The 23055-nt window shown below is 51.8% G+C and overlaps 7 protein-coding genes across 7 annotated transcripts; 2 read left to right on the forward strand and 5 right to left on the reverse strand.

The window, feature by feature from the left end:
- Positions 1 to 195: 195 nt before the first annotated feature.
- On the forward strand, positions 196 to 1092 carry POX_h09766 (uncharacterized protein; the record flags this gene model as incomplete). Its single annotated transcript, XM_050118513.1, has 1 exon — positions 196 to 1092. The coding sequence occupies one exon, from the start codon at positions 196 to 198 to the stop codon at positions 1090 to 1092; it is 897 nt and encodes a 298-aa protein (XP_049965300.1).
- A 754-nt stretch (positions 1093 to 1846) lies between these two features.
- On the reverse strand, positions 1847 to 3091 carry POX_h09767 (Mannan endo-1,4-beta-mannosidase man26A; the record flags this gene model as incomplete). The annotated part of the gene is made up of 1 exon (XM_050118514.1): positions 1847 to 3091. One exon carries the CDS (start codon positions 3089 to 3091, stop codon positions 1847 to 1849), a length of 1245 nt encoding a protein of 414 aa, XP_049965301.1.
- Positions 3092 to 5727: 2636 nt separating this feature from the next.
- On the reverse strand, positions 5728 to 6688 carry POX_h09768 (Endoglucanase-1; the record flags this gene model as incomplete). Its single annotated transcript, XM_050118515.1, has 3 exons — positions 5728 to 5807; positions 5903 to 6123; positions 6276 to 6688. 3 exons carry the CDS (start codon positions 6686 to 6688, stop codon positions 5728 to 5730), a joined length of 714 nt encoding a protein of 237 aa, XP_049965302.1.
- Positions 6689 to 10777: 4089 nt separating this feature from the next.
- Positions 10778 to 12510, reverse strand: POX_h09769 (putative beta-glucosidase btgE; the record flags this gene model as incomplete). The annotated part of the gene is made up of 2 exons (XM_050118516.1): positions 10778 to 12403; positions 12478 to 12510. The coding sequence occupies 2 exons, from the start codon at positions 12508 to 12510 to the stop codon at positions 10778 to 10780; spliced, it is 1659 nt and encodes a 552-aa protein (XP_049965303.1).
- A 1760-nt stretch (positions 12511 to 14270) lies between these two features.
- On the reverse strand, positions 14271 to 14366 carry POX_h09770 (uncharacterized protein; the record flags this gene model as incomplete). Its single annotated transcript, XM_050118517.1, has 1 exon — positions 14271 to 14366. One exon carries the CDS (start codon positions 14364 to 14366, stop codon positions 14271 to 14273), a length of 96 nt encoding a protein of 31 aa, XP_049965304.1.
- Positions 14367 to 18409: 4043 nt separating this feature from the next.
- POX_h09771 (uncharacterized protein) lies at positions 18410 to 19001 on the forward strand (the record flags this gene model as incomplete). The annotated part of the gene is made up of 3 exons (XM_050118518.1): positions 18410 to 18514; positions 18682 to 18809; positions 18959 to 19001. 3 exons carry the CDS (start codon positions 18410 to 18412, stop codon positions 18999 to 19001), a joined length of 276 nt encoding a protein of 91 aa, XP_049965305.1.
- Positions 19002 to 20250: 1249 nt separating this feature from the next.
- POX_h09772 (Acetyl-CoA hydrolase) lies at positions 20251 to 22102 on the reverse strand (the record flags this gene model as incomplete). The annotated part of the gene is made up of 3 exons (XM_050118519.1): positions 20251 to 21417; positions 21598 to 21838; positions 21960 to 22102. The coding sequence occupies 3 exons, from the start codon at positions 22100 to 22102 to the stop codon at positions 20251 to 20253; spliced, it is 1551 nt and encodes a 516-aa protein (XP_049965306.1).
- Positions 22103 to 23055: the final 953 nt, after the last annotated feature.

Consider the following 23055-nt stretch of genomic DNA (forward strand, 5'->3'; position numbering starts at 1 on the left):
CTTTCTGTTATGCCGAGAGACTGGATGATTGTTGCCTGTCTTTGCCTTGACGGGATCTTACAAGACACAGCGACAATTGAAGAGGGCGAGGAATTGCATCTTCTAATATTCATGTACGAGCAATCCGAGAATGCCTTCCACAGCGTGGAAGTTCGGAATCGACTCAGCTCCAGATTCATAACGGTCCCAGACAAAATGGAATCAGAGGAACCAGAAGAATCAGAACCTACATCGTCTCCGCTCCAGCTGGCCGCAGGTCGAGGAGACCTGCACGAAATTCAACGGCTCCTGTCCATCACCCCAGAAGGCCCCAATGAAGAGCCTCGCGGGTATTACGGAAGGACCGCTCTCCAAGCAGCGTCGGCAAACGGCTATTCTAGCGTAGTCAAGGCGTTGCTCCATGCAGGGGCTGATCCCGACGCAAAGGGAGGAAACAATGGGGGGAAGACCGCGCTCGTCCTGGCCGCAGAAGCAGGCCACTCCGACATCGTCGCTCAGCTGGTCTCATCCGGCGCAATGATCAACACCCAACCCTACAGATACTACGGCCGAACAGCTCTGCAGGCAGCTGCCGAGGGAGGTCATGAGGAACTCGTTCTCTGGCTACTTGCTCACGGCGCCAACATCAATGCACCTCCGGCCAGAGTCCACGGCCGAACAGCCCTTCAAGCCGCCGCCTTTAGCGGAAATGCGAGGATTGTGCAGACTCTGCTGGATCGCAATGCGAGGGTCAACGAGCCTCCCGTGCGTTACAAGGGGCTGACAGCCCTACAGGCTGCAGCTGTGCAGGGCCATGGTGAGATTGTCCGGCAATTGGTGGATGCGGGAGCTGATGTGAATGCGAATGGGGCGGGCTTGAACGGATATACAGCCTTGTCGGCCGCTGCGGAAATAGGCCATCTGGAGATCGTTCAGTCCTTGCTTGGTGCTGGGGCGGATGTGTCTCTTGTGTCTGGAAATCAGAGCCGGACGGCAGCTCAGATTGCGTTCGCGAGAGGACATGTGGAGATTGGGCATATCCTACAGAGAGCGACCGCCGACGTGAGCTTGCGGGGGCAACCGGCCAGAATGAGACGAAGCGAGACGAGGTGAAGCGTCTGGTGAAGTCCCTTTTCAAATCAGGTAATAACTGTGGGACGCTTGATGGGCCTAACAAGACAAGGTTTGGTCGGTGGACATTGGCGGAAGTAAGGGACTGGAATGGGGTCTGGCAGCAATCCTGCGCAAGAGCAGTGATCGTGAGACCCACCGGATCGAGATTCAGGTTCTTTCATTCCTGTGTTCTGAATCATTTCAAGGCCCACGTGAGCTTCGAGAACATGTCATTTCGCAGCTGGCATGCTCGAGTCTGGATGGCTGCGAAACCGAGTCATAGCCTTCTAACCCCGGATTTTCTAATATTCTGATGGGCGTGGTGTGTAAGTCTTTTGGCTTACAACATACATTTTTGCTTAGCAGTGCATTATGTCGAATCATTCCTGCGCGGTGAAGTGTCGGATTCAAGTTGCTGAGTCCTCACAGCCCCAAGACGGAAGTGACGTGATTTCCATGCGGGCCCATCGTAGCTCAGGCCACATGACTCGCACTTTTGTTTGTTCATGTGATCCGCCGTTTTGTGTCCAGCAACTTTTTTAATCCTACAAAATGGACAGTTCTATCTCTCAGAATGAAACGACAAAGACAATTCAATTGCTAAGGTGACCAAGAAAGTGTGCAATCAACCACCTCGGAGGTATTGATGATGATTTGCCTCGTCATCGGATTAAACTCCTCACAAACACGAAAGAAGTGACCAGCGCGTTTTCCGCCATGTCCCAGTTCCCCCACATGCAGACCACGCGCATTGTTAAAGGCACTGCGAATAATACTGATTCTGGACTTGGCACGTGTATGGAGAGACACAAGAGCGAGCTCCCGTCCATCCTTGTCCGCCGCATTGACCGAACTGAGGCACAAGGCTGCCGGTGCTGCCCGAGGATGTGGAAGTGGTGGTCGTAGCAGGCTTAGTTTGGAGTGTTGTAGTCGATGAGCTGAATGAGCCTCCGGCCGAGCCCTGCTTCCACGAGCCCAGTCGTGATGGTCCGTCCAGAGTGATCACTTTAGAGTCGCCATACACCTGTTGCACATAACTGACTGAGTTGTAGCTCCCATCTTCAATGAACGAGCCAGACCAAGTCATCCAATAAGCCCACAGTGCCCCTGAGCTGGTCATCTGGCTTGGGTCGGGGATATCGCCGACTTCAGCCAACGCGAGCATACGTGCCCCGTTGGTCAGGCCATATAGTGTGTTCCACTGGTCGTGAAGGGGCCCATGGTCGCCCGGACTGGCGTATACATCGACAGTGGCAATGTCGCACTTGTCATTTCCGGGATACCAGTCAGAGGCGGCAGTGTTGCAGACCCAGATCAGGTTGTGAAGGTTGTGATATTGCGTCAAGCGCTGATACATGAGATTCCACAGCTGCTTGAAAGGCCCAGAGCCTTTGGCACCCCACCAGAACCAGCCTCCCTCGGGCTCATGGAGAGGTCGCCACAGCACAGGAACACCCGACGAGGCCAGCTTTTTCAGCTGAACCGCAATGGCGTCAATATCGCGGAGGATGAGCTGGTAGTTGCTCCCACCAGGACCTTCATTCATCGCTTGTTGCACATCAAAGCACGTCGCAGAGGTGTAGAAGCCTTTGTACCACGGCTGAGACGACGAGTCATACAGACAGGTGGGTGCATTCCAGTGCCAAACAACGGTGTTGATGCCCCCTTTCTGATCGAAAGCGATACAATCTTCGGCCGCGGACGAGGAAGCCCCGTAAGCAATTCTGGACGGGGAATAGTCCATGAAATCATTGCCCTGGATGGCGGGCGTCTTGCCAGTCTTGCTCTTCACCCAGGCAACGTCAGATTTGTCCATTTGCCCGGACAGATAGTGATTGCCATAGGTGCTTTGCAAGTAACCCAGCAGGGCGCGTGCCCCAGAGTCTGCTTGGGGATCAATGGGGCTATAGGTCAGCCAATTCGCCCGAGCCGTGTGTCTGATCGGCTCAGCCAGGCTCAGCGCTGGTGCGAGTGCAAGAAGGGTGAGATGATACTTCATGATGAGTAGGTGAACTTTGGCTCTCTGTCTTCAGTAAATTCTGAGATGAGACTGTGAGTCTGAGTGTATGCGGTAAAAACCTTCTTCTCCTAGCAGCAGATCAGAGTCTTTAAATATCTCTGTATCGCCGTCACTCTCCAAATCCGATCCTCGATCACCGACCAGCGCCTCGAGTCAAATCCAAAGCCAGCCATGCCAATGGGGGGAAGCGAAAGAAAAAAGCACTATTGACGTGTGCATAAACGCAAACTCACTTTGAGCGCGGTGTCGCGCCCGAACATCGAGGTTACAGTCGGTCGTTTGAATCGTCAAAAGGATTCGCAGAATATAGTAAGACGCCAGCTCGGAGCTCATACAAGACACTGCCCGTTCAAGCCTAGCGTCCATCTAGATTCACCGGCCAGTGTCAATTTGTTTCCAAATCCAGCCTGGACTCCCGTCCTTCTTCAGTCCCGAAAAGGAAACGGTGCTTCATTCAGCATTCTGTCTCCTCTTCCCCGCAGTCGCCACGCTGGACCTGTCAGCGCTCGAGCACTTTCATTGAGGGTGATGAAGTAGGTGATCAAGTCGTTTTCTGGGCAGAGTAACTCCGAAAGCTAGTTGTGGAAGGTGACAGCAAGTCATAGTCTTCAACACCCCAGCTTGGAGATTATGTTTATTTGTCTAATCACAAACGGAGAAAGTAGACAGGTGCGCCGGGGGTAGTATTTGACGAAAAATCCACACTCAAATGGCACACATACTGCCACTCGTTTGTCGGGGAATCACCTCGGCATTGCTCATCCTCGGCTGATACCTTAGGTTCGTGCTATACTAATGCGATACTAGCGGACCGCCACTAGCCCCCCTCCCTTGATGAGGATGTGCATGAACATGTGCCTATTTCAAGCACCAAATAGAAGGGGGGAAAATAGAGAGCTGCGTATGCTGACACCGAACGCAGGGGTACGCATATACCTCAAATGGCTCATGGGATCATGCAAAGGCTCTAATTCCCCCGCATTCTTCACCTTCTCATCAGTGCCCGGCGAGTGGGGGAGGAGGTGAGCCACAATCGGTACTCTCGGGCAGTTATCGGGGATTTGTCTCTCCATTGTTTGCCGATTTGGCCTGAAGCGATACGCAGCGCCGATGATATCGCCCCTTCTTATTGTTATATTGCTGGGTGAAGCTGTTATAAAGAATGTCCAAATTTCCCTCATGTCATGTGCGAGCGTCAAGAGATCTTTCTAAAAGATCCCTCCCACTAAGTTCATCCTATACAAAACTTTCTCCCTTAGCGCATCTTTTTTTCCCCTGCGATGAACTCGTAAACCCCCCCCCCCCCCCCCTAATCTGGAAGTAACACGCTCTTAACGCTCCGATACCTCGGCAAGCACGCCCAAACTCTATTTTTCTTGTCGAGAGGGTTCCTGCTCACTATCTACAATCTCATTTGACACAATGCATTCATCTCATAATTGTACTTTTCAGAAAAAAAAAACAAAAGAAAAAAGAACAGAGAGAGCAACTTCTATTCCCGACACGGCCATCCGTGCCAATTCCAGGCGAAAAACTTCTCCCCTGCTGCAGAAAGTTTAATTGTTGGAACTTATAGCCCTAACTTATCAAGTGAGGAATCTAATATAACACACCCGACTGGGATTGTAAGAGAATGCTTTATGCAGATTTACGGTTAAGAATCTGGAATGATCACTCCAAGTTACGGTATTACCTCGATTATTCCTCAAAATGGGTTCCAGTAGACATGACGAGATCTGGACTCCAAAGGCGTTTCCTTGAGATACGCATTGAGAATATCCCGTTGTGTGCTGGGCTCCAAATTAGAAATACTATCCAGACGGTAGTATTTTCCGTGTAAAACAGGTTTGAGGGAGTCATTCTGGAAGAGCTTAGTATTGGGCTCCTTAAATTTGATTCAAGCTTGATACTTGTCCTTTTTCCTTTCTTTTTCACTTCTCTCTTTTCACAACTTGATCGCCAACGTGGAGTTGGAGAAATTAGATGAAGAGGTGCCTGCATATCTCTTATGATGCAATCTGATTGTTCTGGCAGTTGTAATACTACCTGGAAGAAGAGCAAATGACCATTGGCATGTAGATGCTGGTCAAGTGAGGGAATTGATTTGTATATATTTTTTTGATTCAACACTGTCTCGTTATATGCATATGGACATGTTGAGCAGAATTCTTTTTCAAAAAGCTCTGGTCAAGGAATTTTGTTCTTTCAAGGGTTATTGATGTTCATTAAAGATATTGCCCAGTATTTTTACTTAAAAATAAAATGTTGAGACTGCACATGGATTCCAATCCGATCCACAAATGATATATTCAGAAAAATAGTATACTCAAGAAAGTAGGTAAAATAAAAAAAAAGGCTCCACATGCACACCATCGAGCCCATTTGCGCTTCCGAATTTCAAAGCTCTCAATGCAAGTGCCAGCACGCAAGAGATAGTGGGCGAGGCCGGTCCAAACCATGAAGGATTAGACCGAGGAAAAGAAAACTCCCCAGAATCCTGTGACGGGACGCATCCAAAAAGTCCACTGAACTCGATGCGCCTCTTTATCATTGTGATTATGCTGAACGTTGGAAACTTTCTCTCCAACCCCTCGCTCTAGCCCGGAACATCACATCTAGTACACGCTCGCAGACCAGTGGGAGACGTCAAAGGTGGACTTGCCGCCGGTGAAGGGCTCGGTACCAAACTGCACGTCTGTGGAGGGGTAAATTTAAAAGGTTAGCCAGCCGAATCGATTCCATCATCGTGGGGGGGACCAAGTCACAAAAGGCAAAATGGGTTAAACTTACCGATCAGGTACTGGGAGCTGGCTGGGAAGCCCTGGTGCTGGGTCAAGTAGTCGAAGAAGTGCTTGATGTCACCCGAGTAGGAGTTGATGGGGGAGGAGGCGACGAAGCTGTAGGTCTTCTGGGAGCCGTTGGCACCGTACCAGAGAGCCCAGTTGCGGCCATCGACGTTGGCGGTGGCGATCTGTTTGCCAATGGGCTGAGCAGGGCCGTACTTGGCGAGCCTAAAGAGATTGGGGAAAATGAATGTTAGTCTTGTACCGGAGACAGTTGGGGGAGGCGGCTTTGAAGATAGGTACTGTAGACATGTACAGCGGAGAAGTAGATAGGGATGGAGTCGTGTAAAAATAGAAAAAGAGAACTATGCCAGTCTTACCAAATCATGAGCTCGTAGTCACCGCTGTAGGTGACGTGGTTGATATCGGCGGCCGTGAAGAGATCGTAGGAGACATCGGCGTTGATGTTGGAGTTGCTGTAGGTCCAAGAGACAGAGGTGGGAATGCCGCCGACCTTGCTGACCAGCTTCTTGTTGAAGGAGATGCCCGAGTTGGCGTAGGACTTGACGTTGGAGTTGCCACCGCTCCAGTTCCAGGTGGTGGACCAGGCGACGCCGTTGCTGGAGACGGAGTTCACGGCGGTGCACTGGGAGCCGGAGCCGGAGTCCTTGCCCCAAAGGTTGTTACCGACCGAGTAGGCACCCGATTGCCAGTTGCCATATTGGTCACAGAACTGAGCCAGCTCGGCGCTGGCCACGGCCAGGATGGTGGTCAAGGCAATAGCAGACTTCATGGTGAAATGGAGAAGAGATGTATGGGTAGGATGGATTACAAAGTGATCGGGTGGAAAGACAGAGAGATATGCAATTGATGAGCAAGAATAAGACAGACCAAGATCAGAATACCATGATGGACGAGATTCTGTCGGACTCTCTTTATAGTCTTTGATCGTGACTCTGCTCTGGGATGACGAGCGTACGAAGACCCTTGTCCAGACACGGCATCCTCTCCGCCATGAAACACATTAGCCTTCCATTCATCTTTCCATTTCTCCTCTTCACGGACAAAATAGCCGGGAATTGATGCAGATCCCCAAGCATCGGTGGAGTGGCCAGGAACGACTGGTCCCTCTTTCTCTCTTTCTCTTACACACACGCCGGCTCGGTCTCGCTCCTCTTGACCTTTGTCTCTTGGACCCCATCTGGGTCGTCAGGGATCTCAGGACCTCAGGGTCTTTGCGGTGGCAATGGCCCCAGGAGACCATTCCGCTTTGGCATTAGACTCTCCATCTCAAGCATTTTTGTAACATGGCGTCTTGCCCATTCGAGCTAGTTCACCAACGGAATTCTCCCCTGTTCGACAGGACCGAGCGGGCCTCGTTGCCAACTCCGCTTCTGTCCCCGAAAATTCCCCGCAATTCCACTGTCATCTTCCGCTCTTTCCTTGTCGGTGAATCCCTGAAGAAATGGAAGCATTTATCCAACCAATTGGGTAAGTATCGCAATCGTGGAGCTGGAGAGAGATCCCGGTCGAGCTGGTCGGGTCAGCCTTTTTCCAGAAGAGAAGCGGGTCTGCGGTATACTCCAGTCACCCGGCACTTGGTCATGCAGAAAGCATCCGACGGCACGATGACAGCGGGGAAAGGGGGATATCGTGGGAAATCAGGAATCGGGAGAACCCTGGCAGGTGGTGATTGCTGAATCGAGACAAACCCCGTGTGGACCTCGACCGAGATGGGATTTTTTGTCAGGGTCATGAAACACCTCACTTGTTCGAGGTTGAATGGACCTCATGTGGGCGGGGTCGACGAGGATTCCAGACTTTGGACAGTGGATGCCCGTGACGTTTCTCTTCGTTGACTTTCTTTCAGACGAGACGGCGCGGCCGGCTTCACCGAGATGGTTAACACAGCATAGTCGGGACGGTGGCGATCCGGAGGTGGCTGCTGCTTGGACAGAAGATGGGTTGAATGGAAGAAGAAGCGTTGGATGACCGTTTCGGAGTCTGGACGGTGGGGTCGTCATGTGTTCTTTTTTTTCGTTTTTTCCTTTTTCATCAGCCCTTCCATCTCTTGACTATTTCGCCAATGCTTGAGATCCAGCCCAAACAGAACACCGATCAAGTAGGAATGGGCATTGCCTACTAGGCGGTTCTCACTAGGCAGGGTTCCAGATTCCCAGAATACTGAAGACTCGCGCATGTTGACCTCGTCTCAAACCCCATCCTCGAATCTCTTTCCCGACTGACCCAACCGAGGCTCTCCCGACTCCATCGACCGGCTCCACCAGACGGGCCACTGGAAAAGCGTTGACGAGCTACCAAATCCCTGAAGACGGCGCGCGATACATTGGTTCAGGTCCGATTGACACTTTGCGTCTGATCTCAAAGAGCCTCGGTTGCCGAGTTGATAGGCATCTCTACATATCCTGGTTCATTTCATTTTTGTGGAGATCCTCAGGAAAATGGATAGGGGACGGTTCTCGCCCACCCTCTCAAAGTCTCCGATAAGAAGTGCGATGCTCCATCGAATTTACACCTTCTTCATATCTACACTACAGCCCATATTTACTTTGCCAACCTCCAGTCCCGACCTCGGCTGGTTCCGGTGAGCTCATCAAGTCGGGGCGTGGACGTTGCCATTTCCACTCTCGGGATATTGACAAAGGTTCTGGAACCCCCAACCCCAACACAAGCTTCGTCTGGGAACCCCAGAATCAAACTTGATCGATCATGACATCCTGGTGACTGGCCATCACACCCTCCTCATACCACCCACGGACGATTCTTTGACACTCGAAATGCACCTCCATCTTCCCCTCCCCTCCTCCCCGGTCGCCGACTGTTGCTATCTCGCGTTCTCTCCTGAAGGTCCCTCCGTCTCTCCCTCTCCGTCTCCCCTCAAATCTGTCAATACCAACTTCTCATCACCAGTAGGCGATCTTGACTTTTCTCAACACGGAACGGCACCTTCAAATCATTCTCTATTGTCAGGGCCCCCCTTTTTTTTCGTGTCTTTTCTGGTCCGTCGTCCTTCCCGCCCCCACATCTGGCATGCAGATGGGAAAGGAAAACCCACTTTTGCAAGTTTAACAGCGAGCAAAAACACCTTACAAGGTTTGGCCCGCTTGGGTTTTGAGTTTGAGTCCCGTTCCATGGTTTGAGGGGGGCGGGTGGGAAACATTTGATCGAACGTCGAAGTAAAGGGTATGCTACAGCTTCACTTACAACGATGAGGACTCGTAATATCTACCTTTCAAGGGTGGATAGTCATTTACATAGTACTAAGATAGCAACTATATGAGCTAATGTATATCATATAAAGTCTTGATTCAGCCTTAACCATACCCCTAGAGATACAAGACCAGGAACCTTGCTTCAGCGGAGGAAAACAAAAAGGGCCATACTGTCAAGACTCCAGGTCGCTGCCGAGACACTCACCAATCGACCAGTCACGACCGCCACACCTCAATGTTCAATACAAGTCCATCCAATCTGCCCTCGGCTGGAAGGTGAACCGAAAAAAAGGACAATAAATCCAATAGCGTAACTTTAGAAACCCCATCAATGATCCCAGAATGGATATACATGATTCTAGTAATCTACAAGAAATACATTCATCTACCTCTGGAAAATCATAGAATCTACTATCCACTTACTTAAATAACTGTACGCGCAACAAAGTCCAATCTAGTCCAGAAAACTATCCCGAACCCTCGAGAATCTACTAGTAGATTCTTGCCGGAAATACGAAGAATGAAAAAGGGGGGGGGGGGGGGGGGGAATAAATCACGTATAATTGGAGGAACACTATTCGATCTACTTCATCGACCTGTGCAGTGCCCGTTCAACACATAAGAGAACAAGTACACATTTGAGTTTCTCTCCCCCGTGATTCCAGTCCCGCGATGATTTTTTTATTTGTCGAGGTTGATACATGATCAGATCTATAGACATATGTACCTATGTACCCAGAAGGAGGGGAATCTTATAGAAATTTGTCAGTCTATCAATCAATCAATTACCATCTCTACCCGCATTAGGTACCTCCTACCTGCCCACTTCCACTAGCCAAGTACCTAACCATCTTGAATAAATAAGTTTGATCCCACCTTTTCCTCACTCACTCAATCACACACACTCTCTCTCTTTCTATCTCGTTTACCCGTACACAGCCCCTTGACCCTCTAGTCCATGGTGTCCATATTTCTCGACTCATTTGGTCCTTGTTGAAACGGAGGAGGCAAGATGAAGAGCTTCCTTTCAACAGATGGCCTACCATCCACGACGGTGGAACAAAGTACTAGGTCTCAAACGAAAGAAAAGATGATCCGAGTCGCGAGAGCCCAGGATCGTGCTTCATTGACAAGTCCATCATCATACCACCTTCCGCGATCCAGCCTCCTCAATCGACCGAGAAATGCTTTTACACTCTACACATAAATGGCAAGCCTATCAAACAGCACGAATACAATACAATTCACACGCTATGGGGGAAAAAAAAGGCGAATGCAACAGGCTCAGGAGACAACATCAGGTGAGAAAGGTATATCTACCACGTAAGATTTCCAATATAATAAACAGGAGAAATGAAGTGACAAGCGCAGGCCAACACGAAACCCTGGATCGGTATTGGAGAAAGAAGCAAAGGCTGGAGGAGGGGGGGTCTGCTGAGGGATGGCATATCCGTTCTCCTCATCAAAAGGCCCGGGGAGTTACCAAACAAGAGCAATGAACCCCTCCCCCAACACCCCACGAGTGACAAAGCCACAAACGGTCATCCCGGAGCCGGGAGAAAAAAGGGGAAAGGCTCCGGAATCCTCCTGTACAAAATTTTCACCAGATCGCAGGGCAGGTCATATCAGGGAGAACGTGACCATCCCGCTTAGAAGACGGAGGCACAGCCCCAGTGCTGCTCAACGTTGAAGGCACCGGGCTTCTTCCAGCCATCATCGGCGTAGGAGAAGAAGACGGACTTGGAGCCAATGGCAGAGACGATGGACTTGATAGCAGCCTCCTGCTGAGCGGTGCCGGGAACGGCGAGGCCGTTGGCGTCACCAGCGTTGGGCCAGCCAGTCTCGCAGTTGATGACTTCCTTGCCACAGATCTCCTCGAGCTCCTTCAGCTCAGCGAGGGCGAACTCACCGGCCTGCTCGGCGGTGACCTGGGCGTTGAAGAAGGGGTGGATGTTGGCACCAACAATGTCGACCACACCGCAGAGAGTGGACTTGCCGTACTGCTGCCAGATGTTGATGGGCTCAGTGGTGGTGACCTGGCCAGAGTAACCAGCAGCCTTGAAGGTGGCCTTGCTGGAGGCAACGAAGCCGGCAAGGTCGCCCGCGGAGCAAGCGCCGGAGGAGATGGCCTCGTTACCAACAACGATGAGCTCGACCATATCCCACTGAGCCCACTTGGCGATGGCATCGACCTGGTGCTGAGCGGCGGAGATACCGGAACCGTCAATGAAGACACCCATCATGATCTTGAGACCGAGCTCCTTGCAAGCGGAGCCGATGTACTCGAGGCCGTTGCAGTCAGTGGAGTAGACACGGACCAGATCGAAGCCCTTGCTCTTGATGATCTTGAGGTTGTTGAAAATGTCGGACTGGGGCATGCAGTCACCACCGTTGGTGTACGGGGAGAAGGTCATACCGTACTGGCCAGCGCCAGTGACGCCGGAGCTGCTGGAGCCAGTGCTCACGGGAGCGGGAGAAGAGCTGACGACGGAAGGAGCGGAGCTCACAACGGAGGGAGCGGAGCTGACGGCGGAGGTGGCGACGGGAACGGGGACGGCAGTGGTGGTGGCAGCCACGGCGGGGACAGTGGCCGCGGGGGCGGTGGTGCTAGCGAGACCGGTGGAGAAGGGGCAGACGTAGGTGTAGTCAGTGCGAGTGACGGTCACCACGGTGGCGGGCTGGGTGTAGGTGCCGGGGGTGATGGTCTGGGGGGTAGGGTAGACCAGGACGGTGCTGGTGGGCACGGAGGTGACGGTGCCGGGGACGACGGTGTAGGTACCGGCGGCGGGGCAAGTGTAGGTGGTCATCTCAATGACGCTGGTCACGGTGGTACCGCTGGGCTTGACGGTAGCGTAGGGGCAAGTGATGACGGTGCTGGTCTCAACAACGGTGGTCACTCCACCGATGGTGTGAGTACCACTGGGCACCTCGGTGGTGGTGGCACCGCAGACGGTGGTGGTGTCGGTCACGGTCAGGGTGGTGGCCGGGATGGTGTAGACACCGGTGGAGGAGAAGCTGGTCACACCGGGAGTGGGCAGAGTCGCCGCGGGGGTCGCCGGAGACGGGCTGGCAACAGGCTGGACCGAGGGGGTCACGGTGACAGTCTGGGTGGCGGTGCTGGTCGAGTGCAGAGTGCTGGTGCTGGTGGTGGTGGACTCGGGAGTCACCTCGGGCACCAAGGTAGGGGAGCCCCAAACGGTGATGACCTTGGTGCTGCAGCCGCAGGTCTCCTCGGGACCGGGGACCAGGATGAAGAGGGCGACACAGCGACGCTGCTGGAGGCGTGACGGCGGTTGTGGATGGCTTCATGGCGGCGGTGCATGCCCGCATCGGCCATGGCGGAGCCCACCAGGGCGGCGGCCGCGAGGATGGAACCCTTCATGATGGAAGATGGAGAGATGAACGGATCACCCGAAAGGAAAGAAGGAATGCCCGCTGAACGAGTGAAGCGGTGGTCAGTGTAGGCGAGAGAGAGACAGGATGTGTGCAGGAGAAGGAGGGAACGTGGGTTTTGAAGAGGAGAAGGGGAAGAGAGAGAAAGGGGAACGAAGTGGGCACGTTTGGTCTTTTTGTTGGAACAGGGGGGAGGGGCCAGTCAGCCAACTGGAAAGGAAAGACTCGTCACAGACGGTCACACTATTTCAGATTTGTCGAATCTCCAGTCCGAAAAGAAAGGAGGTGGGGTTGGGTTGGACGCTGGCACCGGGAGTGGCACTGTGGACGGTGGCCGGTGGCCGGTGGACGCTGCAGGTACACATACAGATCCTGCAGGACCGCCGCACGGCAGGTATCATTGTGAGGTTTGTACCGTATGAGTAGGTACGGCTGGATATATTACCGACCGGTTGGCCTCGATTTGACGTTAGGGGGCCAGATAGTGTGTCTAAAAGGATCGCGGTGGCCGAGACATCTCCCACTAGACAGGAGATCGCCCGAGGACCCCAAGAGCCAGAGGACATTCACAGACCCAACATTCTCGCATCCAGACCCTGAGACATGGGCTTTTTCAGCAGGACCCGAGAGTACCGTCACGACCGTGCGCTGTGCAGGCAGTCGGAGGCAGAAACCAGTACCTCTGAGGTCCTGCGGCCTGGGCAATTGGGGGGAGGGGGGGGGGGGGGGGGGGAAACTCCACAGATCGAAACGGTTCTCTCGGTTGTCGTTGGTCTCTTTGGTTAGGAAGCTTGCCTTGATCGAGATTAGAGTCAAAGTTACAACGATGGTAGTGGTCAGGCACCCTCCGCTAATGATTGGTCGAAATTAAATTACCCCTGAGAACCCATCTTTCGGCGTGGATTCGGGGTTCTGGATTGGCCCGCGCGGATCGATCAGGCGCGAAGGGGAAAATGAGCTGCGCCAAAGACGGACAGAATCCATGAGATTACGGGACAAATAGTCAGCATTGGGCGTGTGGACTAGATTTTCGTTCCGCCCGGTTCCAGAACTTGAACTGAATCATTTAAAATTACCTCCGTCTCCACGAATCCACCCCACTCTCTCTGCCCTCGCCCTCCGTCGTGACCGCCATCATCAACCCTGACCGACCATGGTACCGCACAACCTAATCCTCAACCGTGACTCTCTAGCGTGAAGAACTACTGCAACTGTCTGGAAGTTTGGTTCGTTTTGAGTTTTAGAAAGGAGGTAGCACGAAGGTTTGGATCAAAGTAGGCTGTTTTCCAGTGATGCTATAGCAGTGATCGGGAAAGGACTCCCCATCAGCAGAGCCGGGCGACTGAGATACTTCCTGTGTTGATGTGCCCGTGTGTGGCCCTTGGGTCACACCGACTTGAACCACAGAATGGCTGGCCGATGATTGATCGCCGAGTCAATGCGACGGTAGATCCCCATGAAGGAGGGTCGAGGAATCTCCAGTAGATCAGACGTCGATTCTGCGGGAGCATCTCGCCCATTCATCTGGACAACGGACTCCTGTCTGTAGACCGATTCACAGTCATTGCACGTGGTGATAGAGAGTATGTCTGTTGGGCACTGCGGCAAAAGGTAGCCATTCCCCACCGAGATCACTTGATTCCGCGGGACCTGAAGGTTTCCCATCTTCTATACATTTCTGACCCCTTCTCGTCGACTGGGCCCTCTCTTGTCCATGTGCCGATTTCCCCGATTCCACAAACTTGGTCTTTAATGCTGCCCGCTTGGTTCCCCGGGCTGAGTCTGGCACAAAGAAAAGGGGGGGAGGAGGAGGAGGTTGGTCCAAGCTGCAATGGTACATCCCATGTCTCACTGGAGCCAAGCCTGCGCGCACACCAGTCACGAAGACAAACAACGGGTACAGTCAGGTACATACGAGACGACAAGCAGAGCAGTGGACTGTCCGAGTGCTGTTGTACAGGGAGACCGCCCCTTGCCTTGTTCGACGAGAATCAGTTGTGATGCAGGGTAGGCAGGGGCCTCTCAAGACACAGTCACACTGTCATTGCAGGCATTGTCGAACCAGGATGGGTGATGTTGGAAGCACCGCGCAAAAGATTCAACGCTGCCCCTGAAATGAAGTACCCTCAGTCGTGTACTCAGCATGATGGTAATCATTGTACGGTATGTCACAGCTTTCGCCCCCCCGACCTTGGCCTGGGTTTAGTTCACTCGTCCTGGTGGATCCACAAATCACACAAAAAAAACCCAGGCTGATGGGGCCCGCCATGTGGAGAGACCGCATGTCCAGAGAGGGCCAAAAGGCAGCTCAAGTAAGATATCGGTCGTGATTGGTTCAAGTGGACCTCTAATTTCCGTCATGTCGATCTCCATTCGTACGTCGGTTGGTCCGGCGGACTCGGCTAATACCATTCTCATACCCGATTTGAAGCAACTTCTCCTCGAGATGGTGTATGGCGGTGTATGGTATTGTACTGCACCATGTTCCCTCTTGAGAAATCCACGGGGTCCCGAGTCCTCAACATTGAGCTTCTGTGGATAGGGCCGTTCTGCGTGCATGCTTGAGATGGTGTTTGACCGCCTGACGCGTTACCTTGTTCCTCCTGTCTCCCATGAGTACCCGAATCAACCAGGAACGGCAGCTGGATAAGACCTCCTTGATTGCAACTTCGATGCCGGTGCTCGAGCGTACATGTGAAATATGTATGTAGCTGTCGGCAGGATCCTACAGTATATTCTTTCCCTGTATCGTTGTTGATCGGGGAGTCTTGATCTTTAGATTCATATCACATTCGGAGAGAATCTTGATCCGCCCGTCTGTGTGTAAATTGCGTCAACCCAGTCCCGGAGGGTGGCCGGCAAATCCAAACCAAACACATCGAGACCAAGGCACCAGTCCAGCCCGCTCAGACCCAAGACGGTTGTGGTTGGAACACTCGGTCGATAATTGTTGAATCTCTCGTGCGCGCACGAGGTCTCGATGTGCGACTATTGAATGTTGAGACAATCACCTCAAACTTTATCCCGGAGAGCTTGGAGTCTATTGTACACTGCTGGCGATCATCTTCAAGTGGACACGGTGGTACCTGTGCTTGTAAAGTAGAACAAATTATACAGACTAGACCACTACGACTGATTGGCATTTTTGATCAAAACAATAATAATAATCCCCTGAGTGTCAAACTCTTCAGAATTCTTTTCCCCCAATTATCCCATTCAGTGCGCAGGATTCAAAAAGTTCTGAGAGTGCAGAGCACTCGAGTCCGACCGACTCTCTTATAACTAAGATCCTTTCTTAGACTCTCTTCTCTGCGCGCGTCGTCAGCCCTTAAAATAGCTCTGCGGATGGGGCTGAACAGGGGAGTTTTGCTGATTCAAGGCCGTTGGTGGCGTACTCTGAAACTGCCACAGCGAGAGTGACAGGTGAGAGGCTGAGGATGCGATGATTCGATAGAAGGTCTCTGCGCTCAACAGCGACCGGACAGTGCTGTGCTGCGAGAATGTGAAGAGTATCCAGGCAACTAAGCAATAAACAGGAGCTCATGTTATCAGAAATTCTTTAAAGTATTTCGAATGGAGAGTCAGGGCTTGCGTGTTGTTCAGGCCGACGGTTCATGTACGGTGACCCCCTACACCAAAAGGGCCAAAAATGGCGCTGGACTTGTCTCCGACCTACACCAGCAAACACACGTTTGTCTCCTGAGTTGGCACGGAGAGCGGCAACTTCCAACTCGGGCGAGTATCCTATCGCGTTCCCGGCTTCTGTCTGTAGCCTACGTGATCTATGGCGCAACTTGGACCGGCAACACGCAGGCATCCACATGGACATGCGATGAGTAGAGGAGCGGATAAACAAGCAAATCAAACCCAGACTCGACTTGGCTTGATTGGGAGTGGGATCAAATGGACGTTGTGGAGGATCCCCGCATGCGATTGAAAAGTCCAAACCCGATTCTACCCAACGACATTTCTAAATCTCAGTTCTCTAATGTTGGCCTGCCAACAACCACAACATTGCTCTGGAGAAAATTGGTCCTCATGTGTAGTGCTCCCCTTATTCCCAACTGGCACTGAAAGTATCAGGTCTCATCTCACCCGTCTGGTCAGAGGTGGAAATCCCACGGTCGACGTAAGCATGTCAACATGAAGCAATTGTTTTTTCCCCCCCAAGGTGAAAGATACGGCCAGATTTCTCCAAATGCAGAGATATATCACGGTCGCTTATGATAATCGCAGTGATGGTTCCCAATAAAAGCGGGGATGGAGGAACAACGCGCTTCAAAAATATGTTACTCCATCGTTCATGTTGTACAGCATCAGGCTGCAAGGATGGGAACGAGCCCCATCCCACCAGTCTCTGTGTAACCTGATCCCAAGACCTATTCTTGATTGCATCGATTATAGATGTGCAGTTTCGGACGTCAACTTCTTCCGCAGGCAATCAAGAGAAACGGAATAGACGTAGGTTCGGTATTTGCCGTAGATGACCTTTTCAGGATCAGCTTTGCCATAAACAATAATTTGAGCCTCTATACTCGGAGCCCCATGGCTCAATCGTACCACCCAAGGCTAACGTAGAGTTGGTATTTAGGTACCAAACTATAGTTCACGGCTACACGCCGTGAACCTTACTATACCAAGTTCCGAGAACCCACGATTCCACAAGCGGCCCCCGAATCATACCACACAGACGCCACAGATTCCCAATTCTTTGATCCTCACTCGGCCACCCGGTACTTTTTCGTTTCTGGGGCGCATGGCTTTCTACTTTCAGGTGTCTGTGCCTGGATCATCATCTTGATTTACACTGGACATTGATGTTCCGAAGTGGCGCGACTGGAAGAAGACCATACACCACATGGCCATGGTCATACTCTGTCTATTCAGTAGACAACAAAGGGTTGACACCCCCGGATTTTGACGAGCCTCAAGGTGAACATGCCTACCTTATCTTATTTGAGTAAGACTGTCATATGACCGCAGCAAGTTGTAAATTAGAACCAAGTCAGTTTGTATAGGTAGCACTATAATATCTGGCGATGCTAGAGAACCTGCGCACAGCACAGATACATTTTCCGACCGGCAAATTTGCAAGCCAGAGATGAAAACACACACATTTACAAAGTGCACACCTCCTATGAAGCTCTCATCATTCTCAGGAACGTTCGCTGAGTCAGAGTCTAGAGAGAAGAAACTAAGGTTCATTCCAAGTGGATGGAACGAACTGCTTCTTGGGATGCTTTTTCCAACTCCCGCCACGGCGGGCACCCCCGACCCGGTCCGGCCGGGGTCACGGTTCGGCCGAAGCAAGACCGACGTCACGAGGATACTCGGCCATCGTCTTCAGTCGGTGGACTGAATGGTCAACCAACCTACAAAGTATAGTGTGTGGTGAAGGTAGAGTACATGGTGCCCAATGTGGATGGTCGGACCCTTTGCAGAGGTGGTGTCATGGCATGCGACGTATACTCCGACGCCATCTCCGTAGATAGTCCTGTCAAGTCAGGCCTTGTCGGTCGATATCTGGCCATACACTTCATCTTCCCGACTCCGGATCTCATGGTCATATCGCTTCTTGCCTATGGAACCATGCGACCTCTGCGGATTGAAGATATCCGAATTTTCACGACACAAGGCTTCCAAGCACCCGTAATCAAATGTATAAAGGGCGTGTAGAAGAACTGCGTATCGTGGTTTAGATCTATCACTCTGATTTTGAATATACAACAATCAAGTCGTGGCAAGACTTCATCTACACCTTCTGGAAAACACATACAACAGGCACCAGCTCGGCGTCCACGATCTCGAATCCATCTCATCCAACAAATCACTTTTTACAATACTCCCAACTACCACACCTTTCGTGATTTCCAAACCTCTTCCTCAAAATGAGCTCATCATCAAACAAATCCACCTCCAAATCAGCCGGAGCCGCCCGTCTGCAAAACGACTATGGTGCAGATTACTGGGTGCGCAACAAGGAGACTCATCGTGTAAGTAAGCACTCTCATCATTATACCTATACCATGATCAAATCATGATCCTCCCTTCTCTTCTCTTCCTGTCTTTTTTATTTTCAATTGGGGAAAAAAAAACAAAAACAAAAAAACAAAAAAACTAATCTCCAACCCCTCTCTTCCTCCGCGTCCGCCACAATCAGCACGCTACCGCCGGACGAGGACTCTTTGCAGGCCTCCAAGATGTCAAATCGTACAATGTCGAACAAGGCTGGGCGCGTCGCAAATCGGGAGATTCTCAGACGGGACTTTTGGGATCGATTTGGAATCGGTGAGTAACGTTGGAGGAATCCCCTCTTTCTTTCCCTCCATCTCAATGATATGACATTCACAATACAAGAGGCACCAGCTCGGAAAAGCAAAAAAAAAGTGTCTAGTTGAAAAGTATCACAGGCTAACAAAACACATATACACATATAGATTCATCGGCGCAAACTATCATCCTCCTTCATCTTCTGCTTAAAACCCTTGGATAGGAGTGAGATTGCCCGAGAATAACCTCCATAAACCAATCTACCTTCGTCGGGACATTGGAAATCAAGAAGAGGTGTGAACAGCTGGAAGGGGTAGGGGGGAGGGGGGGGCAGTTTGTCTTTCTACTGGTTCCGTGTGCGGTTGTGACCGATGGTATATTGGAGATTGATGGAAGGAGTGAGATTGACCAACTGAATCATCTTGCTTGATAACCCGCTACATCCAATGCCTGTGTATGATCGATCGACCCGTGATGGACCCGCATGTCGGGCTGTTGGAGAGGATGGATTCATGGATGAAGGGAGGACGGTGCAAACTTTCAATGTATGCATGGAAACCACCCTGACTACGACAGCGACAGCGACAGCGATGGAGTTTGGGTGTTATTGATGCTGTGTTCTTCTTTTATTCTTTTCTTCTCTTTTCGACTTCTTGCTGCTATGCTTCCATATTCTATTATTTCAACATTTGATTTGTGAATTGCAACTTGAGCATATCAGATTCCTACCTTGCCTATCTTCAAATGATTGGTATCAAGTGAGTGTGGACGTCCCGGGCCACTCTCGGGTTGACCGATCGGACAAAATTTGACTTTAGCCTAGACATGTATGTTGATCAGGGTGGATTGAAGGGCCTGGAATCCAACTGGAGACTGCAATAGGTGCAAGATCCATGCACATTGCCAGGGCCTGGACCGGAAATACAAGGTTGATAGGTGTTTCTCACCTTGAAATGAGCATTGTGTAATTGATCAAGCGCAATTTTGATATAATTCAACGTCAAACTCTGGGTGATTTCCTTTCTCTGGCCCATGAACTACACTTGGCTTGCGTGAGGGACTAGATGCCTTCTTGGAGTTTGCAATTGGTGAGAGATTCCAGTAAACGTTGCATACTAAATTGTCATGTGAGAAAAGGCGGAATCGACGGAGACGAGGACATGAAATTTGATCATTTTGTCTATAATCCCTCAATTCAAAACCCAAAGGTATGGTCGGTACATGTACAACTCCCAAACACCGCACACGGGGACTAGAGGGAGGGAAGGGAAAAAAAAAAAAGAAAACCAAAGAAAAATTAAAAAAAAAACGAAACCCGCCAAATCAAATACTCCAAAAGACCCTTTCAAGGTCTAGACCAAGAATCCGCAGCCATCACAGATTCCATCTGCATGCAATTGTCCCCGATAGCCACGTTGGGCATCACGAGAAATTGAAAGAAGGAATCAGAAGTATTTTTTTACTCCCAAGAAGTAATCTTCATCGTCCCCTTCTCCTGCAGGTTCTGATGCATCTTAAAGGCCTGGAACAACAGATGCGGTTCATGGCCCATACCCTTCCTCAAGCACTCAAACTCGGCTCGGTCCAGATAATCCGTCAAAATGGGCTGGTAGTCGGGGTGCGCGCACTGTTTGATGATGACGCGCGCACGCTCCCGCGGCGACAAGCCTCGCACATCCGCCAGACCCTGCTCCGTCACCACCACGTCCAGGTCGTGCTCGGTCTGGTCAATGTGAGTCGCGAAGGGGACAATGCAGCTGACACCGGTGGGGTCGATCTTGCTGGGCCGAGTGGACGGGGTGTGCATGATGCTGTACTTGGAGTTGCGCAAGAAATCGGCGGATCCGCCGAGGCCGTTCAACATCCGGGAGCCCATGACACAGGTGCTGTTGGCGTGGGCGTAGATGTCGACCTCCACGGGGGTGTTCATGCCGATGACACCCAGACGGCGGATGATCTCGGGCGAGTTGGAGACCTGCTGCGAGCGGAGGAGGAGCTTACCCGCGTAGTGTTCCCAGTTGTCGTAGAAGCGCTTGAACCCGTCGGGCGAGAAGCGGATCGAGGTTGCTGTGGCAAAGTCCAAGTTGCCGCTGTCGAAGAGATCCAGGAACGAGTCCTGCAGCACCTCGGTCCAGACCTTCAGGTTGGAAAAGTCGGCACCGCCCTTGCTGAGACCACCAATGACGGCGTTGGCAATGTTGCCAATGCCGGACTGGATGGGGAGCAGGTTCTTGGGCAGCCGGCCGTGTTGCACCTCGTGCTTGAGGAACTCGATCAGGTTGGCGGCAATAGCCTGGGATCCCTCGTCTTCGGGCGCATTGGGCTGGGTCTGATCGGGGTAGGTGGACTCGACCACGGCGACGACCTTCTCGGGATCGATAGGGATGTAAGGTGTGCCAATGCGGTCCTCGGGCGCCATGATCAGATATGGCTTGCGGCCCGGTGGAAGATCGGATCCCACGATATCGTGAAGACCCTCAAAGGAGGGGGTGGCCGTGTTGACCTCGATGATCACCTTGTCCGCCATCTGCACCAGCTCGGGGGAGGCACCGACCGAGGCACCGGGGATAATTCCACCATTCTCGGTGATTGCAGAGGCCTCGATGACCGCCACATCGATCTTGTTCTGTGGTTTATTGAGTGTGTAGTAGCCCTACAGATTGCGGAGGAAAAAAAAAAAGTCGAGTCTTAGCGCCGATCACCAGGTTCCGAACGTTCCCGCTTTGGTCCTGCGCTGCAGATCTGGCGTCCATCGTGCCGTCACCACTCACACGCACATCGTCCCATGGGGCTGGGTCTCACTTACATAAACCAAATCTGACGGGAACATGCTCAGATGCTTGTCAAAGAACTTGATCTGGCCATTGTTGATGCCCTTGGCGATTTCCTTGCCGACCTGATGGGGGCTGCGGCGTTCAATCATGTTCAGACGCGCCCATCGGCTCTCGGTCTCGGCTCCCGAGGAGGCGCCAACGAAGAGGGTATATTTCAATTGACCTTGCAAATTGTTCTTCTCGACGTGGTCGGCGAGGGCAGTGGGGACCATCCTGATGGGCGAGATTCGTGATTAGTTCCACAATTCCGGGGGTGGATGTGATATCATCTACTTGGAACCACCGATGCGGTCCCAACTCTTCGTCTGCAATGCCATGGGCATGGGAGACCTACTTGGGATAACCCACACCCGTGAAACCGGACCAGCCGATGTACGAGCCATTGGGAAAGAGATCAATCAAGTCCTCTGCTTTGGCCAATTTGTTGAGGTATGAAGGCCGGCGGATGCGGCTCTTGAGCAGAGCGGAAGCAGCCATGATGCGTTTGCTGCGTGCGGAGGGCGTTCAACGTCAGGCGGAGAGAATGACAATCGCTTGTCAGGATGCGTTCGACCACGCCAGTGATGGAAATGAAATCACCTGCCCCAATTGAACTCACAGAGGCAAGAGAGAAGTGGTCAAAAACAGTGGAGTAGGCAGAGTAGAAAAAAATACAAAGGAGGGGGGAAGGGAGACAAGGTCTCAGGATGAGCTGGGGAAGTTGACAGAGTTAAATACCCTCCCACCAATTTCAACCCCACGAAGAATGATCCAAAGTTTTGGGATTCCAGTGGATCATGAATCAGGCTCCACCTGGAATTACGGTCGTGGACTGAATGATGAGCACCATCATGTAAAGCGAATTACCGGAAGATGAGGGGTGATCAGGTCAGCACTTGGAGAACACGAGGCACTCCAGAAGATGCTAATAGTATGCATCGGCAATTAATCCTCCAACGAAAGGCGAACGAATCGCCCAATGGAGCTCCCTAGCCCCTGGACTAACGATGAACCCTCCTTTGGAAATCCGCTCGTCGAGCGCTTTCTCACCGTCAAGTTTTGAGATCCTTCGACGGTTGTCCGGAAGCATCGCATGCGCTGACATGGTTCAGGAAGAGCCCGCTGATGATCATCTCGGATTCATGCAGCCCCTCGACCAGCTGTCCCAATGAGGCTTAGCGCTCCGCATTTCTTCCGGAGGTGACGCCATGACGGTATTGACTCGGCTCTCTCGGAGTTCTCTCGGGAGGCGATGTTATGGCGAGACCGCCACAGACGGTAATCATAATAATCACTGTACTACTGGTGAACTTTCCTTCCTCACGACCGACAAATCATCGTATAGCGTTACGTTTCATCGCTCGAACTGGCCTGACAGCCATACCAGGTCCATCATGCCTCCAGATGAACTGACTGCTGCAGGAACCCTTCCAGTCATGCTGTCCCCTCGC

This window comes from Penicillium oxalicum, chromosome VIII (assembly GCF_001723175.1).
Source record: "Penicillium oxalicum strain HP7-1 chromosome VIII, whole genome shotgun sequence".
NCBI lineage: Eukaryota > Fungi > Ascomycota > Eurotiomycetes > Eurotiales > Aspergillaceae > Penicillium > Penicillium oxalicum.